At 39.7% G+C, this 23,252-nt stretch overlaps 2 protein-coding genes across 11 annotated transcripts in view; one reads left to right on the plus strand and one right to left on the minus strand.

Moving 5' to 3' along the window:
* Positions 1 to 23,252, minus strand: part of DCBLD1 (discoidin, CUB and LCCL domain containing 1) — a 271,285-nt gene that overhangs the window by 164,995 nt on the left and 83,038 nt on the right. For 6 of the 10 annotated variants that reach the window (XR_008618365.1, XR_008618364.1, XM_028494502.1 and 3 more), the window contains one exon: positions 970 to 1,077. Coding sequence is in view for 4 of the 10 variants with exons in the window: in XM_028494502.1 (XP_028350303.1) it covers positions 970 to 1,077 (108 nt within the window). In the remaining 6 variants the exon portion in view is untranslated. Of the gene's footprint in view, positions 1 to 969; positions 1,078 to 2,197; positions 2,458 to 4,450; positions 4,710 to 23,252 lie in introns of all 10 variants that reach the window. The other 4 variants (XM_055087536.1, XM_028494508.2, XM_055087535.1 and 1 more) reach the window with 2 other exon arrangements.
* Positions 9,362 to 23,252, plus strand: part of ROS1 (ROS proto-oncogene 1, receptor tyrosine kinase) — a 123,245-nt gene continuing 109,354 nt past the window's right edge. Inside the window, exons 1-4 of the mRNA XM_055087538.1 lie at positions 9,362 to 9,520; positions 16,688 to 16,732; positions 18,824 to 18,883; positions 21,147 to 21,173. Coding sequence (XP_054943513.1) covers positions 9,398 to 9,520; positions 16,688 to 16,732; positions 18,824 to 18,883; positions 21,147 to 21,173 — 255 coding nt within the window. The 5' untranslated portion in view covers positions 9,362 to 9,397. The remainder of the gene's footprint in view (positions 9,521 to 16,687; positions 16,733 to 18,823; positions 18,884 to 21,146; positions 21,174 to 23,252) is intronic.

Here is a 23,252-nt window from a genome sequence, read left to right on the forward strand (position 1 = left end):
CTACTGTCCAAACCCTATTCCATCTTAGTTCTTTGTCTTGGTGACTCCTTTGAAAAATAGGTAGTATATTTCATATATTCTGAGAAATATCTAGTATAATGTAAGTATTATATAAGGAATGTTACTATTACAAATGATAATAATACACTTAAAATGTTGCCATTCCCGCCAAGAACTTTATTCAAATCTAAAAACTGAGAAATGATTAGTTATTGCAACAATCGGAATGCAATATCTTATAGTTCAGGTATTGTTTCTCTCCTGTTATTATTGTTATTATTATTTTAAATTTTGGGGCAGGAGTGGGGAATGGGAGCTACTCTAAACTTTAAATTGATAGTGCTAAATAAAATACATTTCCTCTTTAAAAGGAGTAGGACCATTCTAATTAGATATTCCAGTTCAGAGATGAAAAGAATGCTGATGACCCACTGAAAACATTACCTGGCTACAGGCAGTTTAATGTCAAGGTTAATTTTAAGATTAAAATTAAGGTTATGGAGTTTAAGGTCAGATAAATATGGATTTCAGTTCCAGTTCTGCTACTTCCTATCTGTGTGAACCCAGGAAACTTTGTTAACCTTCTCAGGCCTCAGTTTTCTCAACTGTAAAGTGGATATGCTAATAATTATTTTATTGAGTCTTAGACTGGAAGGAGATAATACACATAAACCATTTCTCAGTGTGCAGTACACAGACATGGCTCATTCAGTGTGAGTTAATCACAACAGCTATATTTGTATGTTGATACAAAACTCATGGTAGAAGAAAACCACCAGAACCATTCTGAATCGTGTGTATTTCAAAACAGGGAAATTAAACTTGGACACATAAATATAAACATTCAAATAACATACCTTTAAAACTCCAATCCTTTTTTCTTAATGATTACCTTTTAAATGGGAACCCTGATTGAGACCCCCCAAAGCAATTTACCTCATTCTTGACAGAGAGATAATGGGCACTCACACTTCCTTGATGATATGGCAGCTTGACACCGATCTCCACTCTCTAGGGTGTGGGCTATTAATGTCTGGATGCCTGTGGTTTGAACCAACCTCCTTCTCCAAGCCCAGTCTTTGAAATAAAAAAGAAAATATATTATTTTAAATTACATTGTTAAATATATTTTTAGTGATACTAAATTACATTATTTAATATATTTAATAATATTTAATTATATTATAATCAATAATACATTATATTATTACTTATATTTAAAATATTTAATTAAAATTTAAAATGTCTTTAAATATTTAAAGGTATAAATATTTTAATAATATTTAAATAAATATCAATTATTTTAAATACAAAATTATATTATTATAAACCCCCATCTTAGAGGGGCTTTGTAACAATTTTGTGTCATAAAATTTCTTTCTAGCAAAGGATTCAATTGGAACCTTTGTCTGATGTATATGTTGCAATATTTGCAAATGCAGATAGGGTGATTTGATAAAGAAATAGAGAAACTTGCTAAGCCTGAAGTCATGGTTTCCTAGTTCTTCATCCTCTCTGAGTTTAAACAGTGTGTCTGTCATCACAATAGCAATAAGAGCTTTTGAAAGAAAGCACTTTGCTCTCAGCCGTGATCTTTACTTGTAGGTGGCCCAGGTGCTCTTGTTGAAAGTATGTGAAAGAGATTGAGAAATCTTTTTACTAAATACAAATAGCTAAAGAAAGCAATGTTTGTGCAAATGTTTTTAATTTGTGAGCAGGTAACCTTGTTATATTAGCAAAGACTAGTTCACCGTTCCAATTAAAATCACAATTTTATATATCTTTAAATAATAAACAAAATTATATAGAGTTTACTCAGTGCTATAATATCTAATATGGCAACCTGAAAACTTAGCCCTCTATCCCCACAAATCTGTCCTTTTTCCTCTTTAGAACGTATTAGCATATAATAAGTTAGCACACGTTTATCTTTTTGAATTTTATTTTATTTTTTTATTCAGCAGGTTCTTATTAGTTATCAATTTTATACATACTAGTGTATCTATGTCAATCCCAATCTCCCAATTCATCCCACCACCACCACCCCGCCCCCTCTTTCCCCCCTTGGTGTCCATACATTTGCTCTCTACATCTGTGTCTCTATTTTTGCCTTGCAAACTGGTTCATCTGTACCATTTTTCTAGATTCCATATATATGCGTTAATATACGATATTTGTTTTTCTCTTTCTGACTTACTTCACTCTGTATGACAATCTCTAGGTCCATCCACGTCTCTGCAAATGACCCAATTTCGTTCCTTTTTATGGCTGAGTAATATTCCATTGTATGTATGTACCACATCTTCTTTATCTATTAGCAGGCGTTTTACTTGTTTATGTCTGGTGTGTCTTCCTCTGGTCCCTACCCAAATGACGACTGGGATTTTTATCTGTTTGCTTCAGTGCTGTCTTCATAGTTCTTCGCATGGTCTTTGGTACATAGTTGGCAGTCAGCAACTGTTGAAGATTAATTCAGCAAATCATTAGGACTAATTTAACCTCAACTGGAACAATGTGGATACCTAAGTGACAAAATTCTTAAATGTGAAGAAATTGACCAAGAATGTACCAGGCAGCAGGTACTAAAACTTTGTGATTGAATCTATTATTATCTCCATTTACAGATGAGAAAATTGAGGCAGACAGAACTGAAGTAACTCCCAAGCTCATAAGTGGAGCCAGGATTAGACACAGGCTAATATGGGAGCCCGTGTTCTAACTACTGTACTATTTCCAGAAGACAGAAAAGGTGAGGGCTCTGATGTCAGAGACGTGTTGCAGGAGGGGGTGGGTAAGAGAAATAAAGTGCTTTGAAATCTAATACCATGTCTATCACCTAATAAACGATCTCTCCATACATGTTAAGGGTGAAGAACTGTCTTCTGATGTACCAAAGCCTCTCTTTACCACTGCAACAATTTTTTTTTAAAATTTATTTTTGGCTGTGTTGGGTCTTTGCTGTTGCACGTGGGCTCTCTCTAGTTGTGGCGAGCAGAGGTTACTCTTTGTTGCGGTGCGTGGGCTTCTCATTGCGGTGGCTTCTCTTGTTGCGGAGCACGGGCTCTAGGTGCGCGGGCTTCAGTAGTTGTGGCACGCAAGCTCAGTAGTTGTGGCTCAGGGGCTCTAGAGCTCAGGCTCAGTAGTTGTGATGCACGGGCTTAGTTGCTCCGCAGCATGTGGGACCTTCCCGGACCAGGGCTCGAACCCGTGTCCCCTGCATTGGCGGGCAAATTCTCAACGACTGTGCCACCAGGGAAGTCCACCACTGCAATAATATTTGAAGCAAAGAAAAGTCTAGAAGATTCCCTGTTTTCTCTTTCCTAGGTGAACTTTGGTGTATTCTTGGAAAGACATTTTTAAGTCTGAAGTCCGTATTCAAAGCTAATTGGTTTTGGGCTTCCCTGGTGGCGCAGTGGTTGGGAGTCCGCCTGCTGATGCGGGGAAAAAGCGTTCGTGCCCCTGTCCGGGAGGATCCCACGTGCCGTGGAGCGGCTGGGACCGTGAGCCATGGCCACTGGGCCTGCGCGTCCGGAGCCTGTGCTCCACCACGGGAGAGGCTGCAACAGTGAGGGGCCCGCGTACAGCAAAAAAAAAAAGCGCTAATTGGTTTTGTGCTCAGACTAAGTCATAAATGGTAAACAATAATAAATGATGTAATTGAAAGAGGAGGTAAGGGGGCTGGGCACACCCATTAAAAGAATGACACAGCCATTGAGGACACAACAAAAACTGGTTAGAATCTACTAGGGCTAAGATGGCAGAAGATTCAACTTCCAGTAGACCTTGAGCCTCATTAATGCTCATTGTAATGCATTAGCATGCTAAATGACACACCCACAGGCACCATGACAGTTCTGAGGCTGACCATAAAAGGCCAAAAATTGGGTGGTCCAGTAAAGATGTTAAAAAAAAAAAATGTGGGTGGTGCTCCAATTCCTGGAAATCCCTGCCCCTTCTCCAAGATATTTAATTAGAATATTTCTCCCACTTGACAGCCTATGAAGTTACCCAGCCCATAAAAACTAACCACCCCTGCACCCCGGGGCCACTCTCACCTCTGAGACCGCATCCTGTCTATGGAATGTGTATCTCTCTAAATAAACTTTGCTTTCACTTTACTATGGCTCACTCTTGACTTCTTTCCTGCGCAGAGCCAGGGACCCTAACTTGGTGGCCCATTCCAGGAACTCGCCAGAGACCTGGGACATGACCATCCTCCATGCCCCATTCTCCTGCAACATAATTAGTTATTAGTAAGGCTTCCTATTCTGCACCCCCCGTTTTAAAAATTGGTTTCTCAATATCTGTAATAATGCCAATGTTGGAGTTTTTGCCACGTCACTCACGGCTTAATAATTACAATTATAATCACACATTTCTTAAAGTCCTTTATTACAAGATAAAAGTCCCCGGCTTGGTTCTCATGGGTCAAAGTCACTGCCTCCCTCACCTGTTCCCATTGCCCATTGAGGTTTCCTGCCTCAGCAAGATGCATCTGTGCTTTCCTGTCCTCTGTCCACCGTCTGTCCTTCGGCAGTTGCTTTCTTTGCTCTGTCCATATATTTCATGCCTGGAGTAGGGTTTGAAACAGCAGCAATTCTGGCCCAAGATGGGGTGCTGGTAGTGTGTATGGCAGTCTGCAAGGTCACTGGTGGTGCCATGTGATACTGTGGGGTTCCTGAGCCCCAGCTCCTCAGGGGTTGGAGAAGCTGCATTAAGAACAAAGGTTGGGGCCACTCTTGAGGGAAAGGAATGTGAAAACCCTGTTATAGATTCTGGGTCCTCTGATCTGGAGGCTGGGAGAAGAGGGCCTGATTTTGTATTTGAAAACCTCTCAACTTTATTACAAAAGCAGTTTTCAGTTGAGGGCTAGCTTTAGGTAAAATGGTTAAGTGGTCATCCAGTATCTAGTTTCAATCTCTGGAAGTATCTTCCATAAAAACACAATGTCTTTTAGTCTCAATTAGATTGAAAAGGCTCAAAAAGTGCAAATACTTGGGAGAGTTGACAAATAAAAAGCAATGCTTTTGTCAGGAGATAAGAAGGCCCTGGGTGGCTGGAAGGAGTGCTCAGTGGAACACAGGTATTTGCCTTGGAGGCCAATGGCTCTAACTGGAGAAGTTTCAGCCAGCAGCCCATTCATGGGAACCAGGTATCAAGAAATGGATTATTTGTGAAGATATAAATTTGGAATTGCTACCAGAAGTTTATGGAACCCCAGACTCTGGCAGAAACTCAATAAATGGAAGTGAATCACAAAGTTAAAGTTAGAAATCCAGCAAAACTGACTTGGTGCCTACTTCATCTATGAATGAGGGTGTCTTAAATTCTGGCCAGTGGTAAGATTGAGAGCCCAACCTGGGGGTACTGGTGAGTCAGTTCACCTGTGAGAAGCTGGGGGTCATGGGTGCAGGGGGTCAGGGGAGCAGACAGGGAAGATGCTGTGAAATGCACATGAAGAAACCTCTAAAGACTGTGATGAAAGTAACACACTCTTATTGTAATGAATGTATTGCAGACAAGAAAAAGTTTTCTTCCTCCCTCCCTCCCTACCTCTCTCTCTTCCCACCACTCAGAGAAAAATACTTCGGTACATTTGCATCCATTTTCTTTTTTTCGTTTTATTTTACAAAGTTGAGACCAGTCTTGTTGCAGGAAGGCGGACCCATTCCAGGGCCCAAGAGTGGGCTCTTGTCTAACACTCGGAAATTAATTGTCTGAGGAGACACACATGTTGACAAAGCAAGAGGCTTTATTGGGAAGGGGAGCCCAGGTGGGGATCAGCAGGATAAGGGAACCCAGGAGAACTGCTCTGCCATGTGGTTCGCAGTGTCGGCTTTTATGGTAATTGGGTTAGTTTCTGGGTTTTCTCTGGCCAATCACTCTGACTCAGGGTCCTTCCTGGTGGCGTGCACATCGCTCAGCCAAGATGGAATCCAGTGAGGAGGATTCTGGGAGGTTGGTAGGACATATGGACTGGTGTCTCCTCTCTCCTCTTGACCTTTCCCAAATTCTTCCGGTTGGTGGTGGCTTGTTAGTTCCACATTCCTTACCAGGACTTCCTATTGTAAGATAATTCATGCAGATGGTTACTGTAGAGTCTGGCCGGGACCTGTAGTCAGTGGTTCCCCTGACAACATGGCCCTTCTCAAGCCTAATAGTGTAAAAGGTCCTTCTTTGGGGCTCCTTTTGATGATTGTAAAATTTTATTTCCCTGGAGTTATGTGGTGCTGATAGAGTGCAACTGAGTTTGAGGATATACATTGTATATTTTCAATAAATATAATTTCAAAACTCCGATGTATTTGATCACATCAAATCTATTCTGTTTCTAACCATCTGTATAGCTTATTCTAATGAAGCAGGATTAGAATAAAGGAATGTTTTAACAATTTCTCCTTTCACAGTGCCACCTCACTGATTCAATCTATGAACAAGGCAATTGTTTCAGAATGTGATCTCTTAATTGCAAATTGATCCCATGGGAAAGTCGATTTATTCTAAGGGATTTTATAGGAGTTTAAGTCTTATTTGTTAGGATAAAATTTTTAATGCATGTACTAAAATTTTGTTCAAAGACATTTTGGAGGAACTTGTTTGATGTGAACTCTTGCCATGTATTTAGAGTATACTATTTTAACTTGAGATGAATTTGGAGGTTGTTAAGTCTTATACTTTTAAAGTTTCATGCAGAATATTTAAAAAATTATTATTTAAAAATTTATTTTTTGAAACTGTAATATGTACACATGGTACAAAACTCAGACATTACAAATAAATATTAACCCCTTGTCAGATACATGATTTGCAAATATTTTCTCTCATTCTATAGGTTGCTTTTTCATTTTGTTGATGGGTTCCTTAGCTATGCAGAAACTTTTTAGTTTGACGTAGTTCGCCTTGTTTGATTTTGCTTTTGTTGCCTTGTTTTTGGTGTCAAATCCTCCATTTACATTTGATTCAAATATCACTTCCAGTTTTATCACTTTTTGTTTATTTGCTGCATTTTTATCTTTGTTGGCCAATACCCTTTTTTCAATTATCCATTTTTCTAAACATCATTTTGTAAAATGTCATGTGGATTTACCACTGGAAGATAAGGAGACAACACAACAACATGCTTTGCTGTCTGTGTAAGAACTGAATAACAGTGAGTGGCCAATCACGGACAGACTTTGAAAGAAGTGACATAATTGGTATCTGCTCTTAATGTGCATCTGTTACATACACCTGATTTGTGGACTGCAGATAACAGAGAAGTTTGTATTTAATGCACAATAGTCACAGTTAACATATTGGGCTAACTGAAGTTTGAACTGTATTATTATTTAACTAAACTGTGGTAACTTAAATTTCTGCATTTCAGAACCATCCCAACAATGATTGCCTATACGGTGGCAGATTTTATTTTCCGAAGGTGGTGCAATGATCTCTTCCTCTTATATGTTCCTCTAGGACTTTGCTATTCCCACATCAAAAGGTAGGGTCTAATTCCCCTCTTCTTGAATCTAGGCAGTTTTGTGCCTCTCTGGTAATTAGTAAAATGGAGCAAAAGTAGCTGCATGGTTTCTAAAGCTGAATCATGGAAGTCAATACAGCTTAACACTGGCACACTTTTACCAACGCTCTAAGCCACCATGTAAGCCATCCAATTGCCTGGAGACTATTATGTTGTGAAGGAGTCCAAATAAGTCTATTTGGAGAAATCACCTGGAGAAGATGTGTGAATTGGTTGATCCAGTATTATATTATTGAACTTTTAGGTTGTTTCAAGTCTTTTGCTAATATAATTAATTCTACAACAAATATCTTTGAACATACTCCATTTTTCACAAGTGCAAATCTATGTACCGGTTAGATTCCCCAAACCAGAATAAGCACAAGTCTTGATATTGTAAGGATACTTCTTTTTCACATCCCACCAAAGAGTTAGATCAAGTGAGAGTAAAGAATGTATTTAGGTTTTCAAGGAAGTACTTAGTGGTCCACTTTGTCAGTGAAGTAAAAGTTACAAATATTATTTTGTGCTAATAAGACAAAGGCACTGGTGGCACAGTGAAGAAGATACATTTTGTTGGGATGAGAAAATCCCTTAGGCAAGGTAGTTTATTCTGTGATTTAAAAATGCTTTTGTAGAAAGATGGCCATATCCTTTGACCAAGAAGTTGGATAGTTGCATATTCTTTAATCTATGTTCTTTAAAATGCAGAAAATGAACAAAGAACAGGCAGACAGTGGGGAATTTTTTCAAGAGAACAGGTTTTAGAGGTCAGTTCTGGAGTCAGTACCGTTCTTCTTTATGTTGTTCACCAATTTGGTTAGCATTTACTAAAAGATGTTCAGCTCAAAACAAACCCTGATGCGGATGTTGCTCACAATGAGAACGTCATGCCATTAAGAAAAGCTCAAGTTACATTAGTATAATTTATTTAAGAAGACCAGGAAGTTGATTTGGTACTTCAGATTGTCATAAGAAAGAACATCAACACGAAAATATCTAGCCTTAAAGAGTTAACCCTCAGCAATCTAAAAAGTAGCTATCCAGAATGACTCACTTCTGTACAGTGCAAATTTCAAATTCTTTGTTTCAGGCTTAAACTTTATCTTGATGCTGGGCTGATTCAAATTTGTACACTATTTCCTTTTCAGGACAGCTACACTGGAACATATCTTAGGTTTCTGTGGTGGCTGGTTTCAGTTCTGTCTCAATAGACCTGATAAGGCTGTGTTTTAGTTAATATGTAGTGAAGTTCTGAAAGCGCTCTAACAAACTTCCTTGTCTTTAGCTAACCCCCAGAGTATTTGTCTATTAATTGCAGCTTTGTTTGCTTTTTCATTTTGAAATATGTATTTGGTTTCGAAGGGTTCTGTTTTCTCTCTCTGCTGCATCATTTGATTTGGGTGCTTCGATTTTTTTGATAATTCATTATTAGAATAGTATTACTGTTTGCTAAAGCATAGACGGTCAAAACCCAATTTCCTGCGTAGCTGAACAAACCTCAAAGAAGTGAAGTGGTGGAGGATCCACCGAGTCTGATCCCGTCTCAGACTGCACGTGTCACATGCTTGCTGAAATGCAATTTGCGTTCTCTACTTTGTTTACTTTCCATGTGAAGCGCTCTCCTAAGACCTAACCTTTATGCAGTGGGTGACTTTCTTTATGGGAGTAAAAGGAAGCTACGTTATGAAATAGCTGTTATGGAAATGATACAAGCTATCTAGGATTCAAAGGTCTAAACACTATTTTAAAAGGCAAAGATATTCCAACACATCAAAACAAACCCAAAAAATCCACCGGCCACTCTTTCAACTGAAGTGATGAAACCCAAAGAATTCAGATAGCTAAATGGAGAAAATGAGAAGAAAGTTCGTCTAAGAATCCGCCATTGGTGAAGTGATGAAGAACATTTACTGGCTTGTTCTGAAACTTGTCAATTTTGTGACTCTTGGCTGCATATGGATTTCTGTGGTACAGTGTACAATTTTAAACAGCTGCCTAAAGTCATGTGTAACTAACCTGGTAAGTTTTCCTGGTCTAATATTATTTGTCTTTGTAGAAATTAGAACATGTAGAATTCAGCTTGTTACGAATGCTTGAATTATTTTATCTCTATGAGAAGTTTTCTCATGAGAAGTTGGTAGCAAGGCAAGAAAGATTCTTTTTCCAAAATAAGTTAGGAACATTAGTCAACACAGAAGGTAGGGCAGAGCTACTTTATTTCTTTAAGTTATCTGTTCATAGATCTTTTTTTTTTGAAGGGGGGGCACAGGTTTTGGGTAAAGGAGGCTTAAATAAAATCAATTTTGCACACCTTAAAAAATATCAGTTAAACTCATTTATTACAAAATCATTTATATTTGTCTTGAAGCATGAAATAGGTTCGGCCACAGGGCAATGCCTTCTAATTGCAGGCAGCAGTACTATTTATATTGTGAATGGATGACTGTATCGGGAGGTAGATGATGAGGGAAGCAGACGTAGGTGCCACAGAATCTTACTATTAGTTATTATATATTTATATATTATTTTATGTATTATATATTATATATTTATATATAATAATTATTATTAAAAGACAGAATTGTTTGTAAATTTCTTTCTGTGCATTTGTAATTCTTTTGGTGAGTTTTGCTGGACATTTATGATTTCCTTCTCATTTCTGGGTGTCATTCCTCCTATATATAGTGTTTCATGTCTTTTCAATTATTTGGACTTAGTTGTGCTTAAAACAGTCACTGAATCAACTTTAAAAACCAAATACATTCTAGCCAGGGAAAGATGCACTCTTCTTATCTAAAGACAAAGGAAATAGCATGCTAGCTTACATGTGACAATACTTATAGTCATACTTTTAAAAATAATAAAAGTACTAAATACAATATTCATTATTATGCTAAGGTATTGGAGATAGAAGTCTGGGAGAATAAAAAAGAAACATATTTGTGTTACACTCTTGGTTTAATTTAAACTATAGTTTAAAACACTACTTAGGCTTGCTATGGTTACTTGCACTTTTATAAAAAAGTTTGGTATTTTATATAAATCTTTGCTGAAGACTTCACTGCTACGAATATAGAATTGTGTGCTTTAGGTTTTTACAGTTGTAATCTAAATTTAAACATGGAAAAACGGGACTATTAAATGTTTTCTTTATTAAAAAATTAAAAATTGTTCTCTGATTATAACAGTACATATTCATTGTAAAATATTTATAAGATAGAGAAGAGCTAGAGAAGAATAAAAGAAAAAAATCCTATAATTCCACCACTATTAACCTATCATTGTATTTTCTTTCAGTGTTTTTCCTCATGTATGTATATAATTTTTCACACAGTTGTGTACCCAGCTTTTTCACTGAGCATTACATTGTGGGTTTTCCCCTATACCCTGAAGTTTTTATGGAAACAGGATCCTTAATATATTTAGAATATTCCATCGTATGAATGTACCACTATAATTTGTTTATTAATTTCCCTACTATCAAAACTGATGTTGGTTGTTTCTATTATTCTATTTACTTTATTTTTTAGCTAAGCTTAGTTTTGTCTTATTTTTGTGTGTGGGCTCCTTGATTTCAGGGTTTGGCAGGAGTAGACAGTCTGTCCTTTGCCGAGTTGCCTTCCGCTCACCACCTACAGAGAAAGGCACAGCTGATGCGGCGGTGGCAGAAGACCCAGTCTGCCAATCCGACAGTAATCATGTCCTCCATCTGGGCCTCCCACACGGGGCTGGGGGGACAAAAGCTCGGTGCAAGAACAGTGAACGGAGCCATGGGTCAGAGGAAAGATATGGAAAAGTGCTCGAGTTTATTTCAGTGTTTGAATTTTTTTCTGTGCTATCCTTTTTAGCCTAGATTTTTGCTATGAAGGTCATCTTCGATTTCACTGGGTGGTCCTTTTTTTTTTTTTTAATTAAATTTTTTTTGCTTTATCATGCTGGGTATACAACATACTTCCTATAACTGCTAATTCATGTATTTCAACATTTCTAGAAAATTATTAGTCATCATTTCTCAAAAGGTTGTCTCTACTATATCCTTTTCTTGCCTTCTGAGACTCTAACTGGATGTATATTATATTATTCTCACTGGGTGGTTCTTGATATTGAGGCATCTTTGTCTTTTAAAAAGAAACGAAAGAGTCTTGTACAAAGGAATGTTAGAATTGCTGTCCCAAAATGCACAAATCAGGGTTCTATGCTTGAGCATGGGTTTTACAATAATGGAGGAATCTGTATGTATTAGTTGAGTGTATTAACTGACCTGATATTTTAAAATTACATATGCCATGTGCTGCAGAGAACAAAAAATAATGTTCTTCAGAACACTAGTATTGTGAGATCCTTTATGAAAAAGAAGCAAAGGAGATTCATGGTCAAATAATTTATGGAAATGCTTTTTGCCATACCCTCTTTTTGTAGATCCACAGGACACAACCGCATATTAATGGCTTTGTTTAATTCCAATTTTCTGATGTTCTTTGGCAACAAAACTCTTTTTTTGAGTAATAAATCCCAACAGCTGAGGAACTAGTGTTCAGAAGTGCTCTTTTACAAGTGTCAACTCAATTCAAAAAAAGACTATCAGAAACTATAGCATTCAGAAGGTTGTCCTGTTTAAAAAAATGTACTAACATCAATACCTTTCTTGTATATCAATATGTAACTGTATAACAAGATAATGGAACAAAACCATAATCCAAAAATTCCATAAAATATCCAGAAATTAGCACAATTTATACTGGTATAGGAATAGAAAAGCCAGTAAAACAGAATACACTCCAGAAACAATACCATGTCCATAAGGGAGTGTGGAATATGATAAAGATGATCCTTCAAACCAAAGTGGGGCCATTCATTTAGAATGAAAATTAACTCCTTCCTTCAGCAGGCGAAAGAATAAGTAAACTGTGGCAATCCAGGAAATGGAATATTATTCTAAGCTAAAAAGAAACGAGCTATCAAGCCATGAAAGACTTGGAGGAAACTTAAATGCATATTACTAAGTGAAAGAAGCCAATCTGAAAAGTCTGCATACTGTATGATTCCACCTGTATGACATTCTGGAAAAGGCAAAACTATGGAGATACTGGAAAGATCAGGGGTTGAGAGGGATGGCATTGGGCTAGGAGGAGATGAACAGGTAGAACACAGAGGACTGTTAGAGCGGTGAAAATACTCCATATGGTATTGATATCATAATGAGGGATATATCTCATTATACTTTTGTCCAAACACCAAGAGTGAAGGTAAGGTAAAATGTGGACTTCAGGTGATTATGGTTATGCAAATGTAGGTTCGTCCTTACTAAAAAATGTACTATTCTGGTGAGTGGTGTTGATAATGGGGGAAGCTATGCATGTGTGGGGAAAGGGAGTTTATGGGAAATCTCTGTACCTTAAGAATCTCAATTCTGCTGGAAACCTAAAGCTGCTTAAAAAAAAAAAGTAAAAAGTACAGTACTTCTTCCTTTAAAAAAAAAGTTTAAAAAAAGGATTAAAAAAAATCCAACTCCTGCATCACTACCAGACTCAAATAAATTCCAGGAGGCATTTTTAAAAAGATATGATTTAAATACAAACAGACAAATAGCAAAACCAAAACAAAACAAGACCTCATCCTATAAAAATATTAGAATAAATTAGGGATGAATATTTCTATAATCTTGGAGTGGGAATGCCTTAAGAAGCCTGCTTCAAAAATCCAGGATCACTAAAAGAAATTATTAGTAAATTCAACTGCTTAGAAACTAACTATATGACAATAAACGGAAGACAATAAAAACAAAGCCAAAGAATGGAAAAAAGCTTTACGTATGATAAACACAATTTTACCAACTCATATATATATAGGAGTATTTAAATTAAGTTTAGAACATGAAGACTTACTTTAAAAAAGAAGAACTATGAATGGTTAAAAAACGTGAAAAATGTTCAACCTCACAGCAACCATAGAGTTGCACAGAAAAAATGAATTATCAATTTTCTTCTATCAGATTGACAGAGATAAAAAATTTTACAGTTGGCCAAGTTTGGATAAGCTGGGACTTTCATGTGCTGTTGGTTAGGATGTAAGTTGATAGATTTGTAGAAAACAGTGCGTTAATAAATGTCAAAATTAAAAGAGAAAATATACTTTTAACACTGAACATCAAAAAATTTATCTGAAGAGATTATTGCATAACTAATGATCTGTCTGCAAAAGGCTGTTTATAGCAAATTTGCACATAATATTAATATTAGATTTCTAGGTGCCTGGCACTGTACTATAATAATGAATATATGATTTAATTGAAACCTCACAGAACTTTATGTTTATTAATACTATCCTACTTATGTTTCAGATGAGAATACTAAGTTTAAACAGCATAGGTAACTTTCAAAATATCACATCAAAAACAAATATCATATGTGGGATTAAAATACAGATCAGTCTGCTCTGTTTCATTATTAGGGTAGGAAGTAAAGAATGAAATTAGTTCCGGCTGAGGCGGGCAAGATAGAAAAGCTTGTGCCAAGAAGTAGGTGGTGGGTTGAGTTTTTATTTTTGTTTTTTCGGTACGCGGGCCTCTCACTGTCGTGGCCTCTCCCGTTGTGGAGCACAGGCTCCGGACTCGTAGGCTCAAGGGCCATGGCTCACGGGCCCAGCCGCTCCGCGGCGTGTGGGATCTTCCCGGATCGGGGCACGAACCTGTGTCCCCTGAATCGGCAGGCGGATTCTCAACCACTGCGCCACCAGGGAAGCCCTAGGTTGAGTTTTTAAGACCCGGGACTGGGATTGTGTCTTTCAAGCAGGTAATTGGAGCAGGTGGAACTAAGTTAAACGACGAGGATCCTAACTCCAACGTGAGGAGTTTGGGGCAGACTACAGGCGGCATCTGTGCTTTGGTTAAGAGCACAGGCTCTGGAGGCCCTGGAGCACAGGCATGGAGGCTCCGTGCCCTATTCAAATGTCCCCTGCATCGGCAGGCGGATTCTCAACCACTGCGCCACCAGGGAAGCCCTAGGTTGAGTTTTTAAGACCCGGGACTGGGATTGTGTCTTTCAAGCAGGTAATTGGAGCAGGTGGAACTAAGTTAAACGACGAGGATCCTAACTCCAACGTGAGGAGTTTGGGGCAGACTACAGGCGGCATCTGTGCTTTGGTTAAGAGCACAGGCTCTGGAGGCCCTGGAGCACAGGCATGGAGGCTCCGTGCCCTATTCAAATCCTAACTCTTGGACAATTTATAAAACTTCCCTGGGTATCAGCTGCACAATGGAATTAACAATAGTACCTGTTGAATAGGGTTGTTGGGATGTTAAATAAGACAGTATAAAACACCAAGAAGAGTGGCTGGAAGGTGGGAATCACTCACTAATGTTAGCTGTGATAATGAGGAGGAAGGGGATGGAGAGGGAGTGGAGATCAGGAAAGAGGGTTGACAAATCTGCTTCATCAGAACCCCCTAGACCCAACTCAGGAAGCTACCTTGCCCAAGACCATTTATGGGCACGCCATTCAGCCTGTTAAATTTAATTTTGAGAGCTGCCAACAGAAGGACTTAATATTGTTACAATGTGACTTTATGGTCATCAAGAAACATCTGTTGCTTTATTGTTTAAAAACTACCCAGCATCCACCCTTTTGCTTTTATGAGCTAACCCTGATTTTTTTGAAGGGGTAGGAAAAAATTCAATTGCAAATTCAGCATCTTACACTTGGTTGTGTATGGTTGTGTTTCAGTCACACAAAGGAGAATCAAAGGCTTCATTTTGAACAAAATTATGAAAACAAAGAACTGTGAAGTAGGTGGTTGCACAATTAATCTAAACAATACAGTTCTTACTCTCTATATACTTATTATCTAAAAACAAAAAAATATTAAGCCTTCTTCTCCTTTTCCTACAAATACAAGTGGTAGGGAATGGAGATTAGAGGAATCTTTATTGACACATCAAATGAGAGGAAAAAAGTCAACATTTGTCCTTTGTTTCCTGTGTCTGATTACTTCTCAGGTAAACCCCCATGATGCTAGGTCACCGGATGATGTTTCCAAGAGACATGACTTCTGGACCATTCCTGAGTAGTAGACCATGTTGAATTCATGGATTTATTCCTTCCGCTTATAGTTATTGAACACTCATTATCCCTCTGGCACCGTTCTAGATGCTGGAGAGAATGGAGAGCAAAATGGATGGTGCTTACGTGGAAGGGAGAGAGAGGGCTCCACGAACTCAGTAATGGCCACCTTTTCTCTTCCCTCTGAAAAGCACCGACTGTTTGGAAGGCCACAACAGATGCTTAAGCCACCTCCCAAGCCCCTATAGATTTTCGATTGTCTCTCGGAACGTATCTTGCTTGTAGTGCTGGGTCAGCCCAGGACAGATGGCGTGCTCCTTGCTGAATTAATCACCTCTCCAATTCAATGGTTCAAATTCAGCAACTTTTAAGGGGAGGTTCTGCTCAGTACCAATTAGAGTTACTAAAAATATTCACTTACTTTTCCTCTGCCTATAATTCTCAGTCAGTGAGTGAGGCAGGTTGACAATTAGATCATATCCATGTAAGGCTCTTTGGGTGAATATCTGATTATCACAGACTCAGCATCGCCAACCTTTGTAAGTCCTTCTGATCATGAAGGACTCCACTCAAAAATGACCAGGGAGGGCTTCCCTGGCGGCGCAGTGGTTGAGAGTCCGCCTGCCGATGCAGGGGACACGGGTTCTTGCCCCAGTCCGGGAAGATCCCACATGCCGCGGAGCAACTGGGCCCGTGCGCCACAACTACTGAGCCTGCGTGTCTGGAGCCTGTGCTCCGCAACGAGAGGCTGCGACAGTGAGCATGAGCCACAACTACACTGAGCCTGCGTGTCGGGAGCCTGTGCTCCGCAACGAGAGGCTGCGACAGTGAGAGGCCCGCGCACCGCGATGAAGAGTGGCCCCCACTCGCTGCAACTAGAGAAAGCTCTCACACAGAAATGAAGACCCGACACAGCAAAAAAAAAAAAAAAAAAATTAATTAATAAACTCCTACCCCCAACATCTTAATAACAAACAAACAAACAAACAAAAAACAGTTGGCTCCTTACTTTACAGTTAGAAAACACTGAGGAGGCAACACTACTCCAGGAAGCTTTAAAGAAAAGGTGTGGTAGTTATACTGAACACAAGATTGATAGGGGTGTTCACTCCTTCCTTCTTCATTTCAGGGTAGACAGCTTGATGTCAGCACACCATACAATCTGAGTGAACTGGTGAGTAATCGCTTCCCCCACCTGGGACTTTATAGTGTTTGCATTGATAAAAAAGGGACAATGGTCAGGTTTGATTACCATAGAATAATTCCTAAGTAAAAGCTCATTTATTTGTGCCTGATGGAGGAAGCTGGATGGAAAACAGCGAGAAGTCTGAATCACAGAGTATTCAAACATGAGTTCAGGAACAGTGTGTTGAAGTGGAAAGAGCACAGGACTAAGCCATGACCATGATTTTGATTCTACATTGCTGTGTGGCTTTGGGAAAATTCCTTAAAATTTCTGAGATGTAGTTAAAACTACTAAAGTATGTGTATTCTGAGAGGGTTGGATTAGATAGTCTCTGCTAGTTCTTCTAATAATTACATTTATGGTTTTATCACTATTCTGCACCTGTATCCATTTACTCAACAAGTGTTTAGGGACTCCAAGTGTAAGTCTAAACCAGACACTGTGCTGGGTAGTAGAGACTTAAGAATGAGTAAAATAGGGTCTCTGTTTTAAAGGACTCTCAACCTTGTAGGACAGACAGACACAGGGATAAAACCACGGCCAGACAGCCACGCGAGAGTCAGATCAGCAGTGTGTGGGAGGAGCAAAGAGAATACACAAGAGGAAAAGCACTTGCTTGCCTGCATGGCTAAAACTAGAAAGATGGACTAGAGGGGAGAGGTACACCGCTCAGAGGGAGCCCTTTGTGCCAAGACACAACGGTTTCAGAGAGCTTGACTGGTGCAGGAGAAGAGGAGGATTTCAGCTTGCTTGGAGGACAGGGCGTGTGTGCAGAGATGGCAGGTAGAAGAGTTTGGCGAGCTAGGCAGGCCCACGTGGTGGAGAGCTGTGAGTACCAGGTTGGTAATTTGGTTTCAGTGACACACAAGGTTTTAGGTAAGAGAAGGATATGATTAGGTTTTGTTTTAAAAAGATCACTCCAAGTGTCGAAACAAGAGAGGTCCCTCATGAGGCTGTTTGGCAAGCGGTGGCAGGCACAGAAAAGCAAGGGCAGTGAGTGAGCGAGGAACCCAGATAGAGTCCAGGTAACGAAGGAGCGAGTCAATAGGACTTGATGATGGATTGTCCATGGGGCAAGGCCATGGCAGAAAGAGAAGCCACCCTGGTTCCTGGCTCAGGCAGCTCAGAAGATTGAAGCATATTCATGGGAAACACAGGAGAGAGAGCAAATTAGAGGATAGAAAGTGAGGAATCTGATGTTTCATTTGCTGAATTTGAGGTATTGTAGGGATTTAAATGGAGATATCTAATGAGCAATTGGAAATCTGTGTCTGGAGCTCCGGAATGAGTCTCAGCTGAGGTTCACATCTGGGGGTTATTGACACCTTGGAAGGTTAAAGCTGAGGTGGGGGATGAGTTCACTTGGAGAACTTGAAGAGTGAGAAGAGAAAAGGTTGAGGATAGGACACAAACACAGAAGGAGTAAGGAGAGGAAAAAAGAGATGGTAAAGTAGAAGGAACTGAGAAAAAGGTGGGATCTAGGTGTCATCATGGCCTGTGGACAGAAAGGTCAACACAATTACAGGCACAGACAAATCAGGTAAGGGAAGGAGGAACTGGCTGAATCTGTTCAGTAGGAGGCCAGTGCAGCTCTGCAAGCAGGTTTGCAGAGCAGCTAAGGGGTGAAAGCCAGCTAGTGGGCAGCTGACTTCCCAAACTGTCCACCTACTTAGGTTTTGATGGGCTGCCTTCTGTTTGAGTCCCCAGCTTTGCTTTTTGCTTGTTGTGTGAGGACACCCCATTGACCTATATAATATGCTTGATGCCACGCTGTCCTGGACTTAACCTGCTGCCAAGCACCCAATGGACAGTGTTCCCTGAAGGTCAGGTGCTCTCTGGGATCCAGGCCTGCCCGCCCCAGGCTGGACTCCACTCAGCAACCCTGAGCCACACCAAGCCCTGTCTGCCTGTAAATATGACAGCTCTGCTTAGAATTCCAAGGGTCCTGATCCTTGTGAGGCCACAGATTGCTTGGTAGATTTCTATTTCAGAAAAACTTCATGTCACTATTTGTACTTTCGGGTAACAAGAAAAAATCATCCTTCTTCAGTCATTATTGTCTCTTATTGCCTCTTGTAGTACATCCAAGGATGTCATTTTTGGAACTCTGCAGATCAGGAAAACTGTACTTTAAAGTGTGTAAGTATTAATTATGTTTCTGTTTTGATACTAATGTTTCCCTTAAGAGAAACGTTCTCCAAGAGGATTCCCATTTCAGCTTCCATTGGCTTTCGATTAGTTTGCTTGACTCTAAAGCAAAAGTATGAGTAATACATAGTAATAGAAAAAATGAGATCAACATTATTAATGCAACTGGAGATGGAGGGAAGTTAATGCAAACCATAGAACCCAGAGATGACCGGTTGCTCCAAATAATAAAGGCCTTTCAGTAGAATGTTAGGTATTTGTTAAATTTCCTAGCCCTGCACTTCTCAAATTTTAATACGCAAATATCAGGGATCTTGCTAAAATGCAGGCTCTGATTCAGTAGGTTTTGGGCAGGACCTGAAATTTTGCACTTGTAACAAGCTCCCAGGTGATGCAAAGCTTTTTGTTTCCAGACCACACTTTGTTTATTTATTTTTTTTGTGTGTGGTATGCGGGCCTCCCTCTGCCGCGGCCTCTCCCGTTGCGGAGCACAGGCTCCGGACGCGCAGGCCCAGCGGCCATGGCTCCCGTTGCGGAGCACAGGCTCCGGACGCGCAGGCTCAGCGGCCATGGCTCACGGGCCCAGCCGCTCCGCGGCACCAGACCACACTTTGGATAACAGGGTCCTAGGTCATGTTCAGTTTCTCTTCAGGGAACATGGTAGCAATCTCATCCAGAGGGCACAAACACCTGGGTTTACTCCACTTTGTGTAGGAAATACATCCCCAGTACTTTATTTTTCATTTTTCATTTATCCTGGCTTTGCCAATTAGTGTGTGACTTTGTTAAGGTACTTCACCCTTGGTACTTTGCCTTCCTTATCGATAAATGAGGATAGTAATTGAATCTCCCTGCTAGGGATAGTGCCTGTTACACTATAATTACTCCAATCTCATGGCTAAGAATTTTGTAATTTTAAAAATGGGTCGCGGACTTCCCTGGTGGCGCAGTGGTTAAGCATCCGCCTGCCAATGCAGGGGACGTGGGTTCGAGCCCGGATCCGGGAAGATCCCACATGCCGCGGAGCAACTAAGCCTGTCTGCCAAAACTACTGAGCCTGCGCTCTAGAGCCTGCAAGCCACAACTACTGAGCCCACGTGCCACAACTACTGAAGCCTGTGTGCCTAGAGCCTGTGCTGCGCAACAAGAGAAGCCACTGCAATGAGAAGCCCGCGCACCACAACAAAGAGCAGCCCTCGCTCGCCGCAAGTAGAGAAAAGCCCGTGCACAGCAACGAAGACCCAATGCAGCCACAAATAAATAAATAAATTTATTTTATAAAAAGGAAAAACGGGTCGCTTTGTTCAGGTTGTTCAAGTCAGAGATTAAATCAGTTAGGATCATGATAACTTTAGGTAATATCATTTTCTATTAATGACAAATTATAGCATTGAGATTTAAATCTGTCATTAACATCTCCTTATGTACAGTCCTTATAGCTTTTCTTATATAGTGTGTCTTCACAGATCTCCGCTATGGGAGTCACTTAGCTCCCACTCTCATGCTTGTAACTGTGTGCTTCATAGAATGGAATTTACCAAAAGATGGAGCAGATGCTGTCTGCACTTGGGAATTATTACACACTCTAAAAACACTTTTCCTTCTCCTTGGTAGCACTTTGTCCAAATGTCAATTTAAATCATTATTTGTCTACTTACGTGTTTAGTATCTTTTGCTGACATGTAAGCCCATCACTGCAGGATCCTCTCTGTCTTGTTCACACTGTGTCCCTTGCACTGAACACAGTGAGGGGCTCGTAGCAGGTGCTCAGATCACACTTGCTGCGTGAGTGAATGGGAAGTACCATTTGTTGCCAGTAACAGTCCAGGAAGCAGAGTGGACGCTGGAGCAGCAAGTCTGGGCAGAGAAACCTGCCGGCCTTTCCTAGCCAGAGCTGCTGGTGGTTTTCATTTCGGGTTCTGTCTCCCCGGGCACCTGCCAACACCCCTTCATTCTCTATCCTGGTCCATGACAGATTACCTCTTAACTGACTGGGATTTTTTTAGTAGACATCGTGCATCCCTGTTTCTCCAATGATGCAAACAGCATAATTTTTATAGCTGTTTGTACAGCAGCCTTCCTGGATGGAAGGCCCATCTATGGGCTCCCTTGCTTCTGATATTTTTTTATTGATTATTTTGTCAGTGGTGGAGCAAGAAATTAATTTGGAAGAAATGGCTAGCTAAGTGTCATTAAAATTATTTACAACTTTAGAGATTTTCAATAATTTTCCTTTCCTTTTCTTTCTATGCAGAATGATACCTATGCTGCTGTTTGTGAGGTGAGTGTCAGTCACTTACAGAAAACATGTCATTAAACCCCATGTCTTTCTCTCTTGTCCTTAAAAAGCTGTTAAAATAAGAATGAAGAAAACTGAGTCATTCTTAATGCACAGAAATGTTCTTCCTGGGAGTGCTCTACTCTGGCTATAAAAATGACTGTATAATTCCATTTTGACATAAGTATTTGCTGTGCTTTATATATCTATGTGCATACGTAAAATGAATATATGAATGTATATAGATGTGTGTATGCACACACACACACACACATTCACATATGTACATGTATATTACTCTAATCTGGTTTGAAAGGTTCTGATTCCTGAAGCCTGGGTGGGAGAGGGTGGCAGGAAGAGAGGAAAAGGCACATGGAGGACTACCCTCATCTCTGCTGATTTCATTTCTTCCCCATAAAGCCTATGCGCTATCATTAATACAGTGCATTAGAAGAGATCCCTTTACACAGGGAGATCAGCTCGGTGCTTTGTGACCACCTAGAGGGGTGGGATAGGGAGGGTGGGAGGGAGACGCAAGAGGGAGGAGATATGGGGATATATGTATATGTATAGCTGATTCACTTTGTTATAAAGCAGAAACTAACACACCATTGTAAAGCAATTATACTCCAATAAAGATGTTAAAAAAAAAAAAGGAGAGATCCCTTTAGTTACAATTTTCTTCCTTATTCAGCGAACTCTTTCAACAACAATTTGAAACACAGCTTTTTAAAATTTTAATTTTAACTAATTAATTTACTTCCTGCTATGACAATAAGGGACCTTATTGTGCAGATTCTGGTGCCCAGGTCTCTTCTTATCAACGCCTCCCCGCCATCCCTGCCCCCAGTCTCCCTTCCTCTAGGAGCTCCCTCTCCTGCACTTGACTTTCTTCTTCCTTCAGGAAGACCTTGGGATTTTGATCTTTTCCTACTCAATCTCCTTCAACTAAACTTCCCTGTCCTGGATTCCATACCCTTCAGAATTCATTTTAGTTTATTTGACAATAAGTATTTATGATGAAACTGCATTATTTCTCACTTTAACATCTATGCTGTATTCTATTTAAAATGTCCTTGAAACCAGAGAACAGAACTATCCTATCTTGCCTGAGGACGAAACAGAGATTGTCATTCATTAGTAAAATAGAAAAATTTCCTTTGAGTGGAAAATAAAGTAAAAACAAAAAAATAAATTGGAATATTTTCTGAATAGTCTGCGGCAACCCTGTACCTGAGTGATTTCTGCTTGGGAGTGGATGGTGATTGAGTTGGGTAAGAAGAGATAAAATAGAGAAGAAAATTTTCCCCGTACGTAAATAGATAATTAACGTTCTTTGCTGATTGAGATTAAAAAAAAAAAAAAAAAAAGACTGCCTGAGAACTCTCTTATGTGACCAAAATAAAAGCAGCCAAAAAAAACAGTCCCTGGAGGATTGTGTTTAGAAGCCAGACAGAGTTAAAGTGTCTCAAGCGTTGAAGCAGCCCAGGACTGGGTTTCTAATGTGGTAGTTCCCTGTTCATCAGTATGCTGCCCAGTTGTCTGTGCTTATGTAATGTACAACTTTTCTCTCTATTGTAACATATAATTATTCTATTCTTTTCTATTATATTTTGCTATTTTATATGTTAAATAATGTAGAACTGAACAGTAATACATGCTCAGTAGAGGTGGAGGTAGAGATAAACATAGCGCTAATTAATTAATTAATTTATTAATTAGGTTGCACCGGGTCTTAGTTGCAACATGTGGGATCTAGTTCTCTGACCAGGGATCGAACGTGGTCCCCCTGCATTGGGAGCACATAGTCTTGGCCACTGGACCACCAGGGAAGTCCCGAGAGAGAGATTTTAAACTCAGCTGCTCACACCTTTAGGAAATCAAACTCCTCAACCATCAGTGCTTCAACCTAGGAAGCTTGGAATCTGTCCACATGTTCCTTGGAGGGAATAGTTTTACAAGTGGTAGCTTAGCAAAATATAACTTGGAAAATGATGTTAGCGAGTAAGGTGGCTTATCCCTGAAGAACACAAATTAGATTATCCTAATCTAAAAGGTTCTAAAAACCTTTTTTGTTTTTTT

The sequence above is a fragment of the Physeter macrocephalus genome, chromosome 10 (genome assembly GCF_002837175.3).
Source record: "Physeter macrocephalus isolate SW-GA chromosome 10, ASM283717v5, whole genome shotgun sequence".
NCBI classification, from domain to species: Eukaryota; Metazoa; Chordata; class Mammalia; order Artiodactyla; family Physeteridae; genus Physeter; species Physeter macrocephalus.